This window comes from Erinaceus europaeus, chromosome 3, assembly GCF_950295315.1.
Source record: "Erinaceus europaeus chromosome 3, mEriEur2.1, whole genome shotgun sequence".
In the NCBI taxonomy this organism is placed as follows: Eukaryota; Metazoa; Chordata; class Mammalia; order Eulipotyphla; family Erinaceidae; genus Erinaceus; species Erinaceus europaeus.
The window spans coordinates 73,845,786-73,863,262 of NC_080164.1; the positions used below are offsets into that span (position 1 = coordinate 73,845,786).

At 47.1% G+C, this 17,477-nt stretch overlaps 1 protein-coding gene across 2 annotated transcripts in view; it reads right to left on the reverse strand.

Annotated features, from left to right (window-relative positions):
* PRKCE (protein kinase C epsilon) overlaps nucleotides 1-17,477 on the reverse strand; it is a 606,660-nt gene that overhangs the window by 20,148 nt on the left and 569,035 nt on the right. The window contains exons 13-15 of one of the 2 annotated variants that reach the window (XM_060187546.1): nucleotides 14,401-14,589; nucleotides 7,655-7,801; nucleotides 2,477-2,506 (exon numbers count right to left, since the gene is read on the reverse strand). In XM_060187546.1, coding sequence (XP_060043529.1) covers nucleotides 2,492-2,506; nucleotides 7,655-7,801; nucleotides 14,401-14,589 — 351 coding nt within the window. In that variant the 3' untranslated portion in view covers nucleotides 2,477-2,491. Of the gene's footprint in view, nucleotides 1-2,476; nucleotides 2,507-7,654; nucleotides 7,802-14,400; nucleotides 14,590-17,477 lie in introns of those variants that run through there. The other variant, XM_007523339.3, reaches the window with a different exon arrangement.

Sequence of the window (17,477 nt, forward strand, 5' to 3'; positions counted from 1 at the left end):
GCACAGCAGATGTCATCGGCGTAGATGAACTTCCTTGAAGAAGTTTCTGGGAGGTCATTGATGTAAATATTAAAGCGTAGGAGCCAGAACAGAGCCCTGGGGGAGGCCACTTGAGACAAGCCTTTGTGTTGATGCACACTGATAAGCCCCTCTATGCTTGGGGCTTGGACCACCTGCCAGCATCTGCAGAAGTACAAGAGTAGGAGGACACAACTAATCTAGACAGGAAGTGGCCTACTGGGGGAGGGCTTCTTCATGTCATCTTCTGACCTCTCTCCTCTACCTTCTATCATAAAGCTCAAGACTCCTCTCCCAAAGTCACGCCCTGGGATCTTCCCCTATTGCCTAGTGGTCTTTAAATACTTCGTGCTACAGAGCCATTTAAAGTCCTCAATGCACAGTTGTTCTTCTCCAGGGATCCACAAAGAGCAGTGCAAAGCACAGGCTTTAGAAATAACTGCTGAACAGGACCCACGTGAGCCCTACCTTTCCCTTGTTGTGTCCATTCCTTCCCCAGAGAGCTCTCTCTTCTCGACCCATCTTGAATTTCTCTAGAGAACTTCCCCTAATTTCTCCTGTACTTCTGCCCCACGGGCCCTGTACTTCCAGGTAGGTCATGTACATGTGGTCACCTCATGTGCTTGGGGTCAGGGAAGTTAGAGATTACGTCCCATAAATACTTCTTTAATGAACCCACAAAGGCAAAACAAACCCAATACCTTTTAAAAGTGATAATTGAAAATTGAGAAGCTTAGAGAAATCCCCAACCAAGTCCAACTCATCTCAGCTTAGGGCCCAGGCTCTCCCCTGGGTGTCCAGGACCCTTCCCCACCTTAGACTACAACAGAGATTCTGCAACCAGAATTCTCAGAGGGAGAGTGAGTCCCCTTATAGGCTGTCAGCTTGGGGAACCCTGTGCACCTATATAGAAGTCCAGCATCTCACAATGACTGAGCATCTCAGGGTTGGGGCACCGGGAGTCTTTCAGCCAAAAAACGGCGTTGAGAATAACGGCAGGAAAAGTTAAGGTGACAAACAAGTTCACAGAATAAAAGGAGGGTCACATTACATGGTGAGCATGGGATGTCAATCCCAAGGAATCACGGGCTGGAGCTCGTGGTGTCTGAGGTAAGTCACCATCTCGTGGTTGTCCCTTCTAATCCCATCCCCACTCATGCCAGAGTGAAGCCACCAGAGACTCTTCAGCAGAGTCTCACTTAAGTCTCTTGCCCATTCTCAGAGGCCATTCTGCCCTCAGATGGCTGCCTCCCTGCCACATAGTGCTGCCCCTCTTCTAACCCCCTGATCCCTCTGTCCTTTTGGGATAGGATAGCTTCCCTCAGCTGAGTATCCCCCTCCCTCCCACACACACCCTACCAACAGTCTGGACCACTATCAGCCACAACACTGTCCCTAGCATTCACTGTGTGACCTCACTGCAAGCACCACCTGAATCCTCTCCCACAGCTACATTTTTTCATACTCCATCACAATCCACTGTGGTGGACACTATTACTTCTGTTGTAAGAACGAGTTCAGGGGCTGACTTTCCCAACTGGAGCCTGTTTGCACCTGACTGCACAGCTTGGCCTCCAAACTGTGCCCATGTCCCGCAATCTGTAATGTTTAGTTTCTGGGATGAGGGGAAGAGGGGCTTTAATAGGCTACATGTGAGTTGGTGGTAAATGGAAAGAGAAGAATTGAAACTTATCAAGAGAATCTGCAGTGTAGATGCCCACAGCATCTCGGGTCTGCAGCCTTATCCTGTAAGTGACTATGAGCTGCTATTCTCATCTTCATTTCACAGGTAAGGAGCTGAGAGCTCAAGGAGGCCAGTGATCTGGGAGTGAGGTGAAGTCCTAGGTTCAGAGACTATCCTGTGATAGCAATTTTAATCCAACCCAAATGTCTAAAGCCAGTTCTGTAGCCACTGTGCCATGCTGCCAGCTGGATCAACCAGCAAACCCAGGTTCCTGAACTTCTCGAGTTACCTCTGGCCCAGGCAGCACTCTGGCTGCCTGAGGGAGTGTGCAGTCTTGGAGGTGTAGGGCCCTCCCTGTGGCCCAGACACAGTCTGGGGGACATCCTACTTGACAGGCTGTAGGATACAACTGGGCGCCCCTCTTGGCCTGCCACCTGCCCACTCTGAGGGTCTGCTGCGCTCTGTCTTCATGGGCTTTGCTCTCAGGTGGTGCCTGGCCTGGTAGGCCAGGCGGAGGGGAAGGGCTGCCTGCCCAGCAGAGTTCCTCTGTGGGCTGCCGAGTGGGTGGCGATGTGAGGGTCTTGAGCCCACTTCCCAGTTTTCTCTCAGCGCAGCCCAGTCATGCAGGCATGCAGGAAAGGCCTCCCTTGGGGGTCCCGCCATGCAGTGTGGATGGCTGGATGAAAACAGATCATGAGGTTGAAAGGGGGGCCTCCATGTCCCAGACCTGAGGGCTCACCTACCTGGAGAGACGCCCCACTCTGGAGGCCTTACCTTAAAGAGGGGCATTCACACTGAAGCAAACTTGAAAAGAGAGAACACGTACACAAAGAGAAGTTTACTCATTGCCTTTGGCTTCTACTGAGGACAGCTAGGTGTCTGAGGAGGCAGCTCTGCCCCCCTCTGTTGGCTCACCCCCTTCCAGTGCTGATACCCTGGGAACTGATCATCTTAGAATCCAACACTTAAGGGGGAAAGGGATGCATACACAGGAGAGAATGAAGCTCCCTGGTCTCAAGATCAGAGGATGCCTCTTACCATACCACACCACCATTTCTGCCCTGTGGTCCTGAAGGAAGACAAGTCCACCAGTTACCCCCAAAGCTCAGTGTGCTTCTCTCAGTCACATTCAGATGAGGCTGCTATCCAGGATCAGATATCCAGAGAGACAGACCAATTTATCCTGAGCATGAGACTGTATTTCCAGCCTGGATTCAAAGGTCTGTATCTATCCCTGCAGGCTTTTCTAGCTACTCCTTTCCTTGCCCCAACAGTGGTCCCTGCCACCAACTCACTCTGTTCTCTCTGAAGTGAGTCACCCCTAGAAAGCTGGCTTCCAGACAAGATGGCACAGCACCTTTAGTTTGGTGTCGATGGTATGTCATTTGTGCAGTGAGCTCAGTGAGTGGGTGGCCAGAGTGTGGACAGGAAACGGGTGACAGGGCAAGTGGAGGAGGATCCCCACAGGAAGATCTGCACGCTGAAACAGAGGCCACTGAGAAGCATCCTGGCGTGAGAGCAATACACAGGGGCACACACCTGACCACAGGAAATGTGGGGGGACTAGGAGCAGCTGGTGAGACAGGGCCAGGGGTGAGAAGGGGAGGCCCAGGCACCAGAGGAGGAGAAACCTCAGCTTGGCAAGCATCTCAAGGAAGGCCAAGAACTCCAAGGCTACAGCAGCCAACTGGGGCATATGACGGAGCCTAAACAGAGGCTAGGTTCCCACCAAGAATCTGGTCAATCTCCCTGGTGATACCTACAGAGGGATGAGGCTTCCTGTGGAGTGAAGTCAGGCAGAGGAGCCACTTGAGTACTGTAGCCTCAGCCTACAGCAGCTGGAGTAGAGGGTGAGTTAGGCCAACTGAACACATGGGGCGGAAAGCAGACCACCAGGCCCACTGGCAGGTCTGGCTGGGCATGGGGGCTCCAGCTGTGCTGACTGTGGGAAAGGTTAGGTGCTCTGGAAGACAGGCCATGGGTGCCTGGGCTTGAGTACTCCACAGGATGGCATGGTCTCGCTCAGCCTCACCCACAGCACCACCACCAGACAGAACCAGTTCTTTCCTGAGTCAAGCAGGCAGGCTACCCTGGTGCTTTTAGATGTCGCCTGGCCAACGAACGAGAGTGGGGCAGGAGCTGTTTGGCTGGTTTCTGGGGACTGGTGAATTCTTATGTCCCATCCAAGGGGACATGGCTAGAGAATCAGGTGGGACTAGCCCAAGATGAAGGTGACCAAGAGTTCTCTCACAAGCTCCAGCCCCTAGACCACAGGTGTTGGGGGGTGGGGAGGATCCAGCATCTGATTGTCCTGTCTGCTAGAGTAAAATCCCAGTGTCTTCTGAATGCTGCTGCTAAATGGCAAGGATGTTTGACTCGAGATCCATACCCCCTCTTCTTGAAGTGTCACTCAAAGTCTGTCCCTAAGATCCTCGAGCCGGTCCCTGGTTGCTTACAACACACTATCCTGACCATCTATCTTGCCTGTGGCTGAGGCTGCTTATGGAGCCGAGTACCCTCACTGCTGGTACCTTAGCCCTGCAAATCTCATGGCCCCAGGGCTAACCTTGAGCTTGGGTACACAGGGGCAGTGGATTATCAGAAATGGTACATATTTTTGCATTGGTTATGTAAGGCTTTTGGAGATGAGAAATCCAGTCTATTCATTATCGTGTGGACTTTAGTTCAACTTAAAGCTCCTTTTTGTCATATCAGCCCACAGGTGACTGAAGTGGGGCCAGCCACAGCTGCTAGAAGTCTTCAACTCAGGAACAGACTTGGGATACCTTTCTGACTGGTTCACTAGATAGGGCCTACTGTTTTTGTTTATGATTTTGATATTCCCCGCAGAGGATTCTCTAGTTCTTAGGATGTAGATGTGATACCATATTTAAATACTGTGAATAGAGTATTTAGGGTTGGCAAAGGAACTCACTTGGATAGAATGCTGCTTTGCTCTGTGTGTGACCTATGTTTGAGTCTGGCCCTCACAACATTACTAAAGGAAGCCTTGTTGCTATGGTTTCTTTACCCCCCCACCCCCCCACCCCCTACCCCCCTATCTCACTCTTTTCATTTGAAAAAGTCAGCTCCAGGGCAGTGAAGCACTGAAGCCTACCCAAAACAAATAAATTAAATTAAAGTATTTAAAGATATAGTTGGGAACTCAGCAGGGATGGGTAAATGATGTTCAACTCCAGATGTGACGAGAAACACTTTTTGCACAGTGCTAAGTCTCCTTTTTATTCTCCATTCCTTCACAGAGCCTAATTCTCCCCTCCAAGCTGAATACAAACAAACTCAATGACACCCTCTCCCCTGGTCCCTAGAGATAGGCATCTAGCCTGGGGAACTCTGGAGGCCTGTCGGGACAAGCAGAGATGATTCCCAAGGCAGTAATGGAGCCAGTCTTTTGGAAGTCTAAGGCAGTTTGGAAACTCCTAGAAAGCAGCCTCTGGCTTTTCTCTGCCATCCCCTCTGAGCTCCTGGATACCTAGGTGATCCCCTCTGCAAAGGAAGTAAGCAGATCCCTGTACCCCAACCCGGGTTAGGTGCCTTCCAGATGCCCAATGAAGGGAAGGCCCCAGGGCCATGCTTCTGCTGCTGGCTCCCTGCCCAAAGGAGTCCCTTGGCCCCCATCAGGGCCAGCTCAGGTGACTCTGCCTGTCTGGACCAGGTCTGGCGTGCTTACCAGGCTCACCTGCACTGCCTCCAGCTCTGTTCTCCCTGCTTTCTCTCTTCCTGCATCTGGCTCCTTCTCCACCTCTCAGACGAACAGAAACCTCACACTTGTCCTTCAACCCCTTCCCTTCCTCACTCCTGTCAGGGGTGCACTCTATTTAGTTCCGAGTCCAGGCTAAAGGTAGAAGACAAGCCCCACTAAGGAATCCCTACTATTGTTTAGATCTCTGGGCAGGGTGTTTCTAGAGTGGAGCTTCTCAGGACTGCTGATGGCCAGAGCAATCTCCTCTGCTGGATCTGAGCAACCTTCTGCACCTAGTATAGCCCAGAAAGACTGGCCTCCAGGAATCCGAACTGGGAACTCCCTTTGTGTCTTTTATCATTAAAGAGCTTCCTTAATTCCTTGTTTCCATGAGACCACTTAGCAAAGACTCCCTGCCTGTTTGTCCCACCCAGGCCTGTCTCCTTCCACAGACCCTGCTGAGCCTCCCTCCTCTCCCACCCCCACATGTGCCTGCCTGTCCCCTCTACCCTGCGCCATGCAGAAGGGATTTCTGCAGCCCTCCCCCTACCCCAACACACACACACTCTACAAGCTTAGCTTTTGTTGATTTGGAGTCCAGACTAAAGTTGAAGTCATTTTGTTGATCCATGTTGGTCAATTAGTAGTTCCTGCCTTTCTTGTTGTTGGGTCTGGAATCTTTACTCAGCTCCACTTCCCAATTTTCTTTGGAAATTTGATCAAACCTATGTTACAATTTCATCCTCAGGTCAGATCTAAGGGACTTTGGTTTCTCTGCTGCCTGGCTTCTGTTTTCCCACTGTCTTGCATTTTGTTGGGGGCACAGTTCATCTTGTGCTTAAATACCACCTGCAGAGACCCTCAGCACCCAGCCTGGGGGCAGGCTGACACATGCCATGAGCCCTGTCTAGAGCCCACAGGCCCAGAGCTGGGGTGCAGGGTGCAGGTGCAGAAGAGCTAGTGATGTTAATGAGGAGCCTCCACGGAACCCACCCACTTCCAGTTGTGGGCTGAACAAAACCATAAGCCTCAAAGGGTGCAGCAACTTAGTGATGGAGACAGGCTTGTCCCAGACTAGCAGTCTGTCTCCATGCTCTGGACTGGCTGAGACTGGACCACGCACTCTCCATAAGGCTCCCCAGAAAGCCACTGGCAGATAGTGGAATGCCTATCTGGTGAGTCACAAAGCATAGGAGGGTCTTCTCTGGATTTGGAAATGGGGGAGGAGAAGTCACTGGGTGGAATGCAGGATGATGGAGGGATAACTGGAGGTTCTCCCTATCTGTGACCCCAGTCTCCCGGAATCTGAAGCTCCTGCTCAGTAATCTCACCATTTCCTTTATTGCACCTCTTTCTTCAACTTCCACGAAGCTGGCCAGTTAGCTACCCAAATTTCTATCTGAACAGCAGCTTCATTGAGCTAAGAAGCCAACAAAGCCAAGATGTCCCCCTGCTGCCCCCTACACCCATATGCATCACTGTAAGGAAAGCACCACTGACCCTTCCTCATTCCAGCAGATTACTATCACAGCATGGGCTTTCTCTGAGTCAAGTCCAGACATTCTGTTCCTCTCTCCAACATCTGAGCCTCAGATTACCTTTTATTACATCCTCTCCTAGTGGCATCACCAAACAGGCCTGAGAACCTAGAATGCTGGGTGTTCTGAGGCTGGAAGGTAGTCAGAAGGAGAGTGGGGCAGAGAGGGCAAAGGGCTTCTGGTGTGGTCTCAGCAAACACCCCACATACTCAAAGCCCTCACTCCCACAGGGGCAGCCCTGCTTAAACACCATCACTGACGCCCAGCTTTGAGCTCTTCACTAGTTCTAGATAATAGCCATCACCATGATATACTTACTATTCTTCTTTAAATTGACTCATTAAAAACAAAACTCCCCAAAAACTGTGTGTTTTAAAAAAAAGGTTTCTCTACTGCTCATGGGAAGCTAGTAGCATAATTTTTATGAAAATAAATGAATAAATCTAAAAATTTTGAAGCATTCACATAAAAAAAGAACAATCTACAAAATTACAATATTTCTGTGTCCTGCAGAAATGCACTGTTGTCTTGGCTACAGTCACAGGTTATAAGTTTAGAGTCAATGCTTAGGGCTTGGAGGGCCGTCCGTCCCTTAGAAGTGTCCAGGCTACCTCCTGTCCTTGCTATGGGGGCTGGACTAGCCAAACCACTTGCTGGGTGTGGGTGCCCAGGCCCATCCCACAGCACAGAACGTGCTTTGGCCCGACTTACAATGCGAGGTTTGAAGGGAGGCTTGATCTTCTTCTGCTCCAGGAGCACCCAGTCAATCTCCTTGAAGAAGGGGTGCTGCTTGATAGCATCCTCGCCATTTTGTGCCACCACACAGCCCAGGCGCTTGTGAGGGTTCTTGGTCATGAACTGCAGGGGGTGAGGACATGAGAGAGCATTAGTGACAAAAACCTGGTGGGTAGAGGTTGCTGGGGAAAGATGGAAGCCAGCATCACCCCACAGTCCATTTCTGCACTTTTAGGTGTCCTTTAAGTATTCTGGAGAATTTCATTCACCAGGCACCATTTGAAACATAACATGCCATCCAAATGCTACCTTCTGAGGGGAATTCTTTTTAATTAATTAAATTTTTACTTTACTAGGACAGAGAGAAATTGAGGAGGGGAGAGACACACAGAGAAAGAGAAAGAGAATAAAAGAGAATAAAAGAGAGAGAGAGAAAGAGAGAGAGAGAGACCTGTAACACTGCTTCACTGCCCTTGAAGCTTTTCCCCCTGCATGTGGGGAGCATGGGGGGTGGGGGCTTGAACCTGGATCTTTGCCCCTGGTAATGTGTATGATTAGCTGAGCATACCGCCATCAAGGGAGATGTGTTAAAGATTTATTTATTTACTCATCCATTCATTTTCATGAGAGAGACACATGATGGTGCCAAGGCCTGAATGTGGGACCTCTGAGGAGGAAGCCTGTCTGTTGCTCTGCTGGATCACTATCTCCTTTTCCTGAGGGTTACTATTCTTTTTTTGTTGTTGTTGTTCTTTTTCTAAAAATTTATTTATGTCAACTTTCTCATTTCAAATATCTAATTATGAACATGAAACAATATTGGCATAACCAAGAAGCACACAAATATTTCTGAGGGCATTTTTATAAAAACAACACAAGCATGTATATGATATGTATACACTGAGTGTATACAAATCTGTGGGATCATGTAAACACTAATTTAAAGGGACATGTGCACCTTTATGTTTATAGCTTCATTGTTCACAACAGCGAAAGAATAGAAGCAGCCTGCTGACAGATGACTGGCTGAAGACATTATGGGGTATGAACTCCACAGAATACTATTCTAAAACAAAAAAGATGATATCGTGTCCTTTGAAACAAAAGATGGGACTGGAAGTGATTATGGTTAATGAAATGATAAATGAAAGACAACTACTGGATGGTTTCATTTGTGTGAGGAATCTTGAAAACTGATACACATGAACTTGCAAAAAAAGAAAAATAGAAGCAAGTAAACTGTTTCTAAGACTTGTGAGAACTATCGTGGTTATTTTTAGGAGCTGGGAGGGTGGGGACAGAACTTTGGTGGTGGGTGTGGTGTGGAAATATATACTATAATCTTACAATCTTGTAACCCATTATTAATCACGAATAAAAAATCAAACTACTGTATGGTTTTCTGCCTCTTGTATAATATTCCACTGTATAAATATAATCATATGTAAAAGAGGTATTTAACATTATGTGTCATACATTGTTCTAAGTGCTTTACAAATGTTAAGTTACAACATTCTTATGAGTTAGATACTTTTATGGCCGATTTAAATTAAAAAAAAAACTGAAGCACAGACAGGATGGATAAACGTACAATCTCATACAGCTAAAAATGGACTCAGGATCTGAATCCAGGAAGTGTGGTCTGGAGCTTGTGGTCTCAACTAATATACTATGTAGTGAGGTTGGCAATTCATTTAACTGGCCTTCTATTTATTTCTATTTTTATTCTTTCTGTTTCTATTTCTTATAAACAATGCTAAAATGAATAACCTTAAATATCAATCTTTGTGCTCTCTGCATGTGATTTGCTTGTAGGTCAATCTATCTTTAAGATAAATTCTTAACCAGATTGGAATCCTATTGAATGAATCAGTTCTGATGGCAATATGCTAATCAAACATATGTACCAAAATAGCCCTGAAGGACATCCGTGCTGGTTCATGGTGGAAAAGGACCTAAGCTGAGGGTGAGAGGGTTTTGTAGACACCTAATATGGAGAGATGAGAAATTATACACAAAACTGTACTGGAAATCATTATCTCCCCAATAAAATGATTTAAAGAAAAAAAAAGAATGTGTCAGTTATGAAAAAGTTTAAACAAATAAGATAAAAGTGTAAAATGTGTAAAAGTCAGTGCTAGCAGATAATAATAAGATTCATAAATTGGTCTGCCTGAGTATGTGAGTGTGTGAGTTTCTGAGACACCAGCCAAAAATATAAAACAGGCCAGTGTGGTTTTTTACAGAAAAGCACTGAGAAACAGTAAGCCTTTCTCTCTTTTAATCTTTTGAATTACCTGAATACCTTATTCTTAATATTACAGGTTCTTTTAAAAATATTTGTTTATCCATTTTGGATAGAGACAGAGAGAAATTGAGAAGGAAGGGGGAGAGAGAGAGAGGGAGAAAGGAGAGACACCTGCAGCCCTGCTTCACCATTCTGAAACTTTCCCCCCCGCAAGTGGAAACCGGAGCTTGAGCCTGGGTCTTTGTGCACAGTGGTGTGTGCACTACCTCATGGTCCCTCCCAAGAAGGAAAAAAAGCAGAAAGTGCCTTTGATGATTGACCTGAGTGTCCAGTTTTCCTTCCTTATTTCCCCAAAGACTAATGTCCTTGCACCGTAAGTGAATCTATCGAATCTCAGTTCTTGTGATGCGAAGATGTAGAACTGGAGGAACATTCGCGGATTACTAAAGCTGAGTTCCTAATCTCAGTTTAGTTCCTTGATGGCTGCTTAACTGTGGCCGAGTTAATTCACCTCGTTGTGTCTCAACTACCTCCCTTTTAAAATGTAGAGAAAAGGGAGTTGGGCGGTAGCGCAGCGGGTTAAGCACAGGTGGCACAAAGCACAGGGACCAGCATAAGGATTCCAGTTTGAGCCCCCGGCTCCCCACTTGCAAGGGGAGTCACTTCACAAGTGGTGAAGCAGGTCTGCAGGTGTCTATCTTTCTCTCCCCCTCTCTGTCTTCCCCTCCTCTCTCCATTTCTCTCTGTCCTATCCAACAACAACGGCATCAATAACTACAACAATAAAACAACAAGGGCAACAAAAGGGAATAAATAAATAAATAAATAAATATATTTTTAAATGTAGAGAAAAATATCCCTCATGGAATGTACTGTCACCCACCTTGGGGAAATGTACCAATGTACCCCAAGACAACAATGATCCCATAAGTCAACTTTTGAGAACCATCCCCAAATAAAAGTAAGAGTGTTAGTGTGCTCTTCTATGTCAGAGGCAAAGTACATGAAGTCAGATGTCACTTTTCAACCCCTCTGATCCTCTAAAACCAGTCAAGATACTGCCACTATGTGAAGCTCCTCCAGGCTATGCCCTTGTGTTTCTTGATTTTTTTTTCTCCATATCATATCGGAAAAGTCATGACACATTTTTTTTTTTTGCAGAGAGAAACAGAAAAATACATTGACTGTCCCAATGTCCAAATATAATCTGTCTAAATAGCTCTTCTTCCCTGTGGTTGTGCTGCATGATAAAAGCATCAGTTCCATCTTACCAGCACCCATCTTGGCACTGGCTCCTACTGCACACTTAGTGCACCGAAACAACTGAGTGGTGTGCCAGAAGCTGGGTGCAGGCAGGGCTGGGGTCCTGAGGCAGCAGGACTGCCTCCTACTATAGCAGAGGGTGTGCACTGGAGCACTCTGCAATGCAAATGGCCCCGCCAACTCTGTGCCACCTTCACTTCACAGGGCAGCAGTCCTCAGAGACACAACTCAGTCTCCAGAGCCATGGAAAACCCAGCCTGGCCCAGAATCGAGGGACAATGTGGGGAAGTGCAGTGTCCCAAGGCCAGAGCAGACGATGACTCCTCACTTCCTCAGCTCTTCCTGCTCCTCTACTTCTGGGAGAGGAAGCAGTGGGGCTTGGGACAAAATAGGTTTTAATGTCTCAGGAAGCTGCCCCTGAGGCAGAAGTGGTTTATTCTCACAAGAAGATACCTCTGTCAGAGACTTTCACCCTCACCAGTGTGGACCAAGGTTTCTCAGTCTCAGTGGCACTGTCATTTTGGTGTGGAGGCTATTCTGTGCAATGTGACAAGACAACTGCATCCCTGATCTCTATGTATTAGAGGATATAGCAAGCAACTCTTAGTTGTGACAACTAAAATATTTCCAGATATTGTCAAGTGTGGGGAGGTGGGGGGGGGGAGCAAAATCACCTCTCATTAAGTATCACTGCTCTGGGGCCAGGTAGTGGAGCATTTGGTTAAGTGAACATGTTACAATGTGCAAGGACCCAGGTTCAAGTCCCTAGTCCCCACCTGCAGGGAAAAAGCTTTGCAAGTGGTGAGTTAGGGCTGCAGGTGTTTCTCTGTCTCTCTCCCTATCTCCCCTTTTCCCTCTCAACTTGTGGCTGCCGCTATCCGATAATAAACAAAGATTAAAAAAAAAAAAAAGAATCACTACTCTGAGATAAGCCAAAAGGAGAGGGGAGGAATGCTAGATGATCTTACTCATGGGTGGAATTTAAGAAAAAAGGGCACAAAGAGCAGACACAAAGTCAAGCTTGGGCTGTCTGTAGTGCACTGTGGCACAGCACAGGACTCTGAGGAAGGAGGGCAAGGGAGCGGCACTGCCACCTTGTTGTACAATAATGGAGAAAGACTAAAGTCTGGGTGAGTGTTCTGCAGACACATAGTATGGGGAGATGAAAAATTGTATATATGTATATGATAACTACTGTAACCATTAACAATTACAATGGTGCCCTCCCCAATACAGTAATTTTGGGGGAAAAAATAGATTCACTGCTCTGTTTCACCAGAAATGAAAAGTCTCAGAGGGTTTATAAAAGGGGACTCACAGGAAGGTGTGCCAGGCTGGGGAGGGCACCAGGCCAGCTCTGTAGGGCTGGTGTTCTGGTGGCCTTGGTACCAGAGGTTTTTCTTCAGTCAGCCTTTAGCAGAATGCCTGGCACATACTAGGTGCTTTTTGTTTTTGAATATATGGATTCATGAATACAGGAGTAACATGTCCACGTGTTTCCTCCTCTGCTCTTACTTCAACTGGCTACATGGGGAGGTATCGATTCCCCACCTTCTCCCCACATGCAAGATTCTCCAAGGCAGGCAGGGATGCTGGCTGTTCTATCCATTGAGCATCTGGCACAGAGCCTGACATCTGGAGTCACTCACTAAAGAGCAGTTAAATAAATTAATGATTGAGAAAAAAGGGAGGGGGAAATAAAGGTAAATAGATGAGGGAAAGGAGTGAAAGGAGGGGAAAACTACTGAAAAGAGTAACAGGTTCTGATACGGCATCTTCTTTCATTTATTTGTTAATGATGGAGAGAAGGGAGAGAGGATCACAGTATTACTCTGTCACATACAATGGCAGGGATCAAACCGAGGACCCCATGCTTATAGATTCAGTGCTCTTAGCCATTGTGCTACAACTTGTGAGATGAGGATCTTCTGAAATATGGTACACATGCCCTTAGTCACCTCCAACATGACTTCAGGCATTTTCTTTAACATTTCCCATGAGGATTTATGTTGGTCATGGCAAGTGGCGCTGGGTTTCCACTCATGACACTAATGTGATTTCTCTTTTAAATACACATTATTTGGTAAATATTCAGAAGAAAGGAGAAAATCAAGTTATGGTAGGACATGTACTTGAATATGGCACATTTTATGAATGGTCTACGTCAACTCTAGGACATGGGGTGCTCTGATGGGTGAAAGGAGCAAGGCCGCAAGTCAGGGTTGCTGGGTTCTCAGGCTGGGCCTGACTCATCCCAGGATGATCCTCTCCACGTGACTCTTCCATTTATCTTTCCTGCACCTCAGCTTCCACAGTTTTCTCAGGGGATAGGTAACTTCATTTATCTGCTGCAGTACAAGTGTCTTTCATTGTAGAAATAATTATGCTGAGCAAATTCTAAGCATTTTCACATGGGAGAAATTATTTGTAGGGGGTGGGACAGTCTCTATGTCTGAATTTAGCATAGTTACATAGATCTTGAATGCCTGCCCTCCTTCCTCTTCCTTCCTTCCTTCCTTCCTTCTTTTCTCCCCCCTCCCCCTTCTTCTTTCTGGCTGCCACCTGGGCTTCACTGCCTCAGGCCAACCTTTTCAAATAGAAAGACAGACAGGTAAATAGAGAGATGTCACAGCATTAAAGTTCCCCCTAGTGCCAAGGCACTCCCACGTGTTGTACCAGGGACTAGAACCCTGGTCACATATGGCAAGTGAGCATCCTCCCAGGTAAGCTGTTGTGCTGCTCCCCAGACATTTCTGCTCCAGTCAGCAACTCACCACAGCAAAGCTATCATGGACATAGGTGCACTGAGCCTTCTCCTTTTCCTACTTCCATGCCCCTTGTCCCTCAATCACATGCCCTGGAGGACTAGAGTCCAAGGGTGGCAGGGAAGGGAGAAGGGTCCAACAAACAGGAGTGGTTCCAGGGCTTGTTCTGCTCCCTCTGAAATACCAAAGGACACTGATGTGCACAGAGCACCCCCTCAGGAAAAGCTAGTGCACCCCCACACCTCCACAAGAAGAGCCATTCCTCTCAGGCTCCCTTCTCTCAGCAGCAGTCTCCTCTCAATAGCTGTCCTTGACCGTGAGCAGAAGTGGGACAGAGGAGGAGAAACAGAGAAAGGACTGGATGGGGAAGTGAGACAGACAGAGCCAGGAGAGACACGGATGGTGTGAGGGTCAGGGGAGCGGAGGTGTGAGGGTTGATGACTCACAGCTTTCAGGATGCTGACGGCCTCCTTGCTGAGCCAGACAGGGTAGAGCACATCGTCATGGAGGATGGACTCAAAGAGGTCGTCTTCATTGTCGGCCTCGAAGGGGGGCTGACCAGCCATCATCTCATACATCAGCACCCCCAGGGCCCACCAGTCCACTGAGGGGCCATACTCCAACTCCTGCAGGATCTGTTTGGGAAAGAGATAACGTCAGCACCCACCAAATACTCACCAGGCTTGGGCACAGCTGCCTGAAGCCAGCGAGCGAGCTGCTCTGGAGCTGAGCCTGTCTGCACAGGTTCAGGCCCTACAGCAGAAAATTCAGTGAACGTTCATTTTGAGAAGAACTACACCAGGGGTCCACTGCCATCTTTCCAAAGTTGAAATTAAAGAGTTACTTGCTTTCTAAAATGTCGAAAATGAGGTTTGGGCCAGCAAAATAGCTCACTTAGGTAGTGTGCTATTCTGGCATGTCTGTGATCCAGGTTCTAGCCAGACCTCACAGCACTGACAGAAGCTTTGGTGTGGTGGTCTCTCTCTCTTTCTCTCTCTCCCTCACCCTCTCTTTTCCCCCTCCCTCCTTCCCTGCTTCTGTCCAAAAATACTAATAATATAAAAAACCTAGATATATAAAGTCAAACTCTTAAAAAAAGTTGTGGAGGTTCTTGATGTTAAAATGAAATCCCCTCACATGCTGGAATTATGATTTGTTTTGTCCCACCATGATCTTCATGCACCATCCAATCTGCAAGAGGCAGACAGCTGTGTATCACTGGCATCACGTTATACCTGTATTTGCCTGAAGTGAACCCGACTGCACATTTGCTCAGACAAAGCAAGTGACCATTCTTGAAGGGGAAGTAAACTGGTCTTTCCTTGAGCACCAAATGAAGCTTCTGGCTTGCATGTTAGACCATTTAATATACATATTTTAGATGCTAAAAACAGAGTCAGAAGAGCAAGATGGAGACCAAGAGGGACCCAGCAAACTCTAAGTGACTGAGTGCAGCACATTTGGGTCTCATCCCACACTCAGCCCTGCCTTTATTAAATGATGACAGGGCTGCATTTTCCTGAGTCCTGTGCTCTTGGGAAAGATACTACAGTTACTAAGTCTTCTTGCCCTCACGGATTCTAATCACAAAGGGTCACTATGCTTTTTTTGGCCTCCAGGGTTATTTCTGGGGCTTGTTGCCTGCACTATGAATCCACTGCTCCTGGAGGCCATTTTTCCCATTTTGTTGCCCTTGCTGTTGCGCTTATAGTTGTTATGGTTACTGTTGTCATAGCTGTTGTTGTTGGATAGAACAGAGAGAAATCGAGAGAGGAGGGGAAGACAGAGAGGAGGAGAGAAAGATAGACACCTGCAGACCTGCTTCACTGCTTGCGAAGCGACCCTCCTACAGGTAGGGAGCCAGGGACAACCAGAAAGCTGTCTTTATGCTGGTCCTTGTGCGTTGTACCATGTGCACTTAACCCGCTGTGCTACTGCTCAGCTCCTCCACTATGCTTTTTTAAAAATTAACTTCTCATTTATTTCATAAATACTGGATTTTGAAATTTTTATTTTATTTTATTTTATTTGCCTCCAGGGTTATCACTGGGGTCAGTGCCTACACTATAAATCCACTGCTCCTGGAGGCCATCTTTTTTTCCATAGTTGTACCTGCTGTTGTTTTTGGATAGAACAGACAGAAACTGAGAGAGGAGGGGAAGATAGAGAGGGGAGAGAGAAAGATAGACACCTGCAGACCTGCTTCCCCACTAGAGAAGTGACCCTCCTGCAGGTGGGGAGCCGGGGGGCTGTACCAGGATCCTTGAACCGATCCTTGCACTTTGCAGTATGTGTACTTAACCTGCTGCACCAACACCTGGCCCCCCTATGCTTTTGCTTAGTCTGAGGTAGAGCCCATCTCCAGTGATGCTCTGTCCTCCCCTAAGACTCTCTGACACAGCCTTAACTAGCCTGCTTCTGTAAAGTGACTTTTCTTTGAGGCACTCATCATTAATGAACGTGCACTCTATTGCAATAACCCTAAATCAAGTCTTGTCGTTGCATTTTTGCCTTCAATAGTAGTCACTCTTCTCATCTGTGCTTGCTTTTTCTAACTAACCAAATGTGTAGAGCCAAGTTCACTTAGGCTAGTGCAGGTGATGTTGCTGACACTTTCACATCTGCTTCCTGCAGGCTGGGTGGGGCATGAAGACTGCAAGTTGGGCAAAGTTTAGTCATAATTTCAGCATATGAGAGATTTTTACTTAAAATCAAGAACCGGGAGTCGGGCTGTAGCGCAGCGGATTAAGCGCAGGTGGCGCTAAGCACAAGGACCCGCATAAGGATCCCGGTTCAAGCCCTGGCTCCCCACCTGCAGGGGTGTCGCTTCACAAGCGGTGAAGCAGGTCTGCAGGTGTCTGTCTTTCTCTCCTCCTCTCCGTCTTCCCCTCCTCTCTCTATTTCTCTCTGTCCTATCCAACAAAAATGACAACAATAATAATTACAACAATAAAAACAACAAGGGCAACAAAAGGGAATAAATAAATAAATAATAAATAAAAAAATATTAAAAAAAAAAAAAATCAAGAACCTGCAGAGCTTTTTGGAAAGCAAGCAAGTTCCCTTCTTCTAATGTCTACTGGACTGCTGACCATGTGTTACAGTAAAAGGAGACAGACTGCATAGGATGTTTTAGTACCCCCTCCCATGTTCACACTATATTTTCTGAGTGCTCTCCTGGCAGCTACTTGACTCCCTCATGTATCAAATGGGCTCAGATTCTCTGCTTAACTTTACAAGATTGGTTAAAGTGGAAGATACTGCAAAATACAAAGCGCTCTCTATATGTAACTTTCTTCTATTAGGCGATGTATAGACACACACACACACACAGACACACGCACACACGCAACACACGCACACACACACACACACACCGTATGCTTGGTTCAGACTAGAAGAAATAAGTTACAAGTGTCCCCACTATTAAGGAAGGTGAACTGATGCTATCATCACAGAGCTGTTCTCTTCTCTATGGTGAGAGCAGGACTGGGCATGGTGCCGCCCAGAAACAGAGGCATAG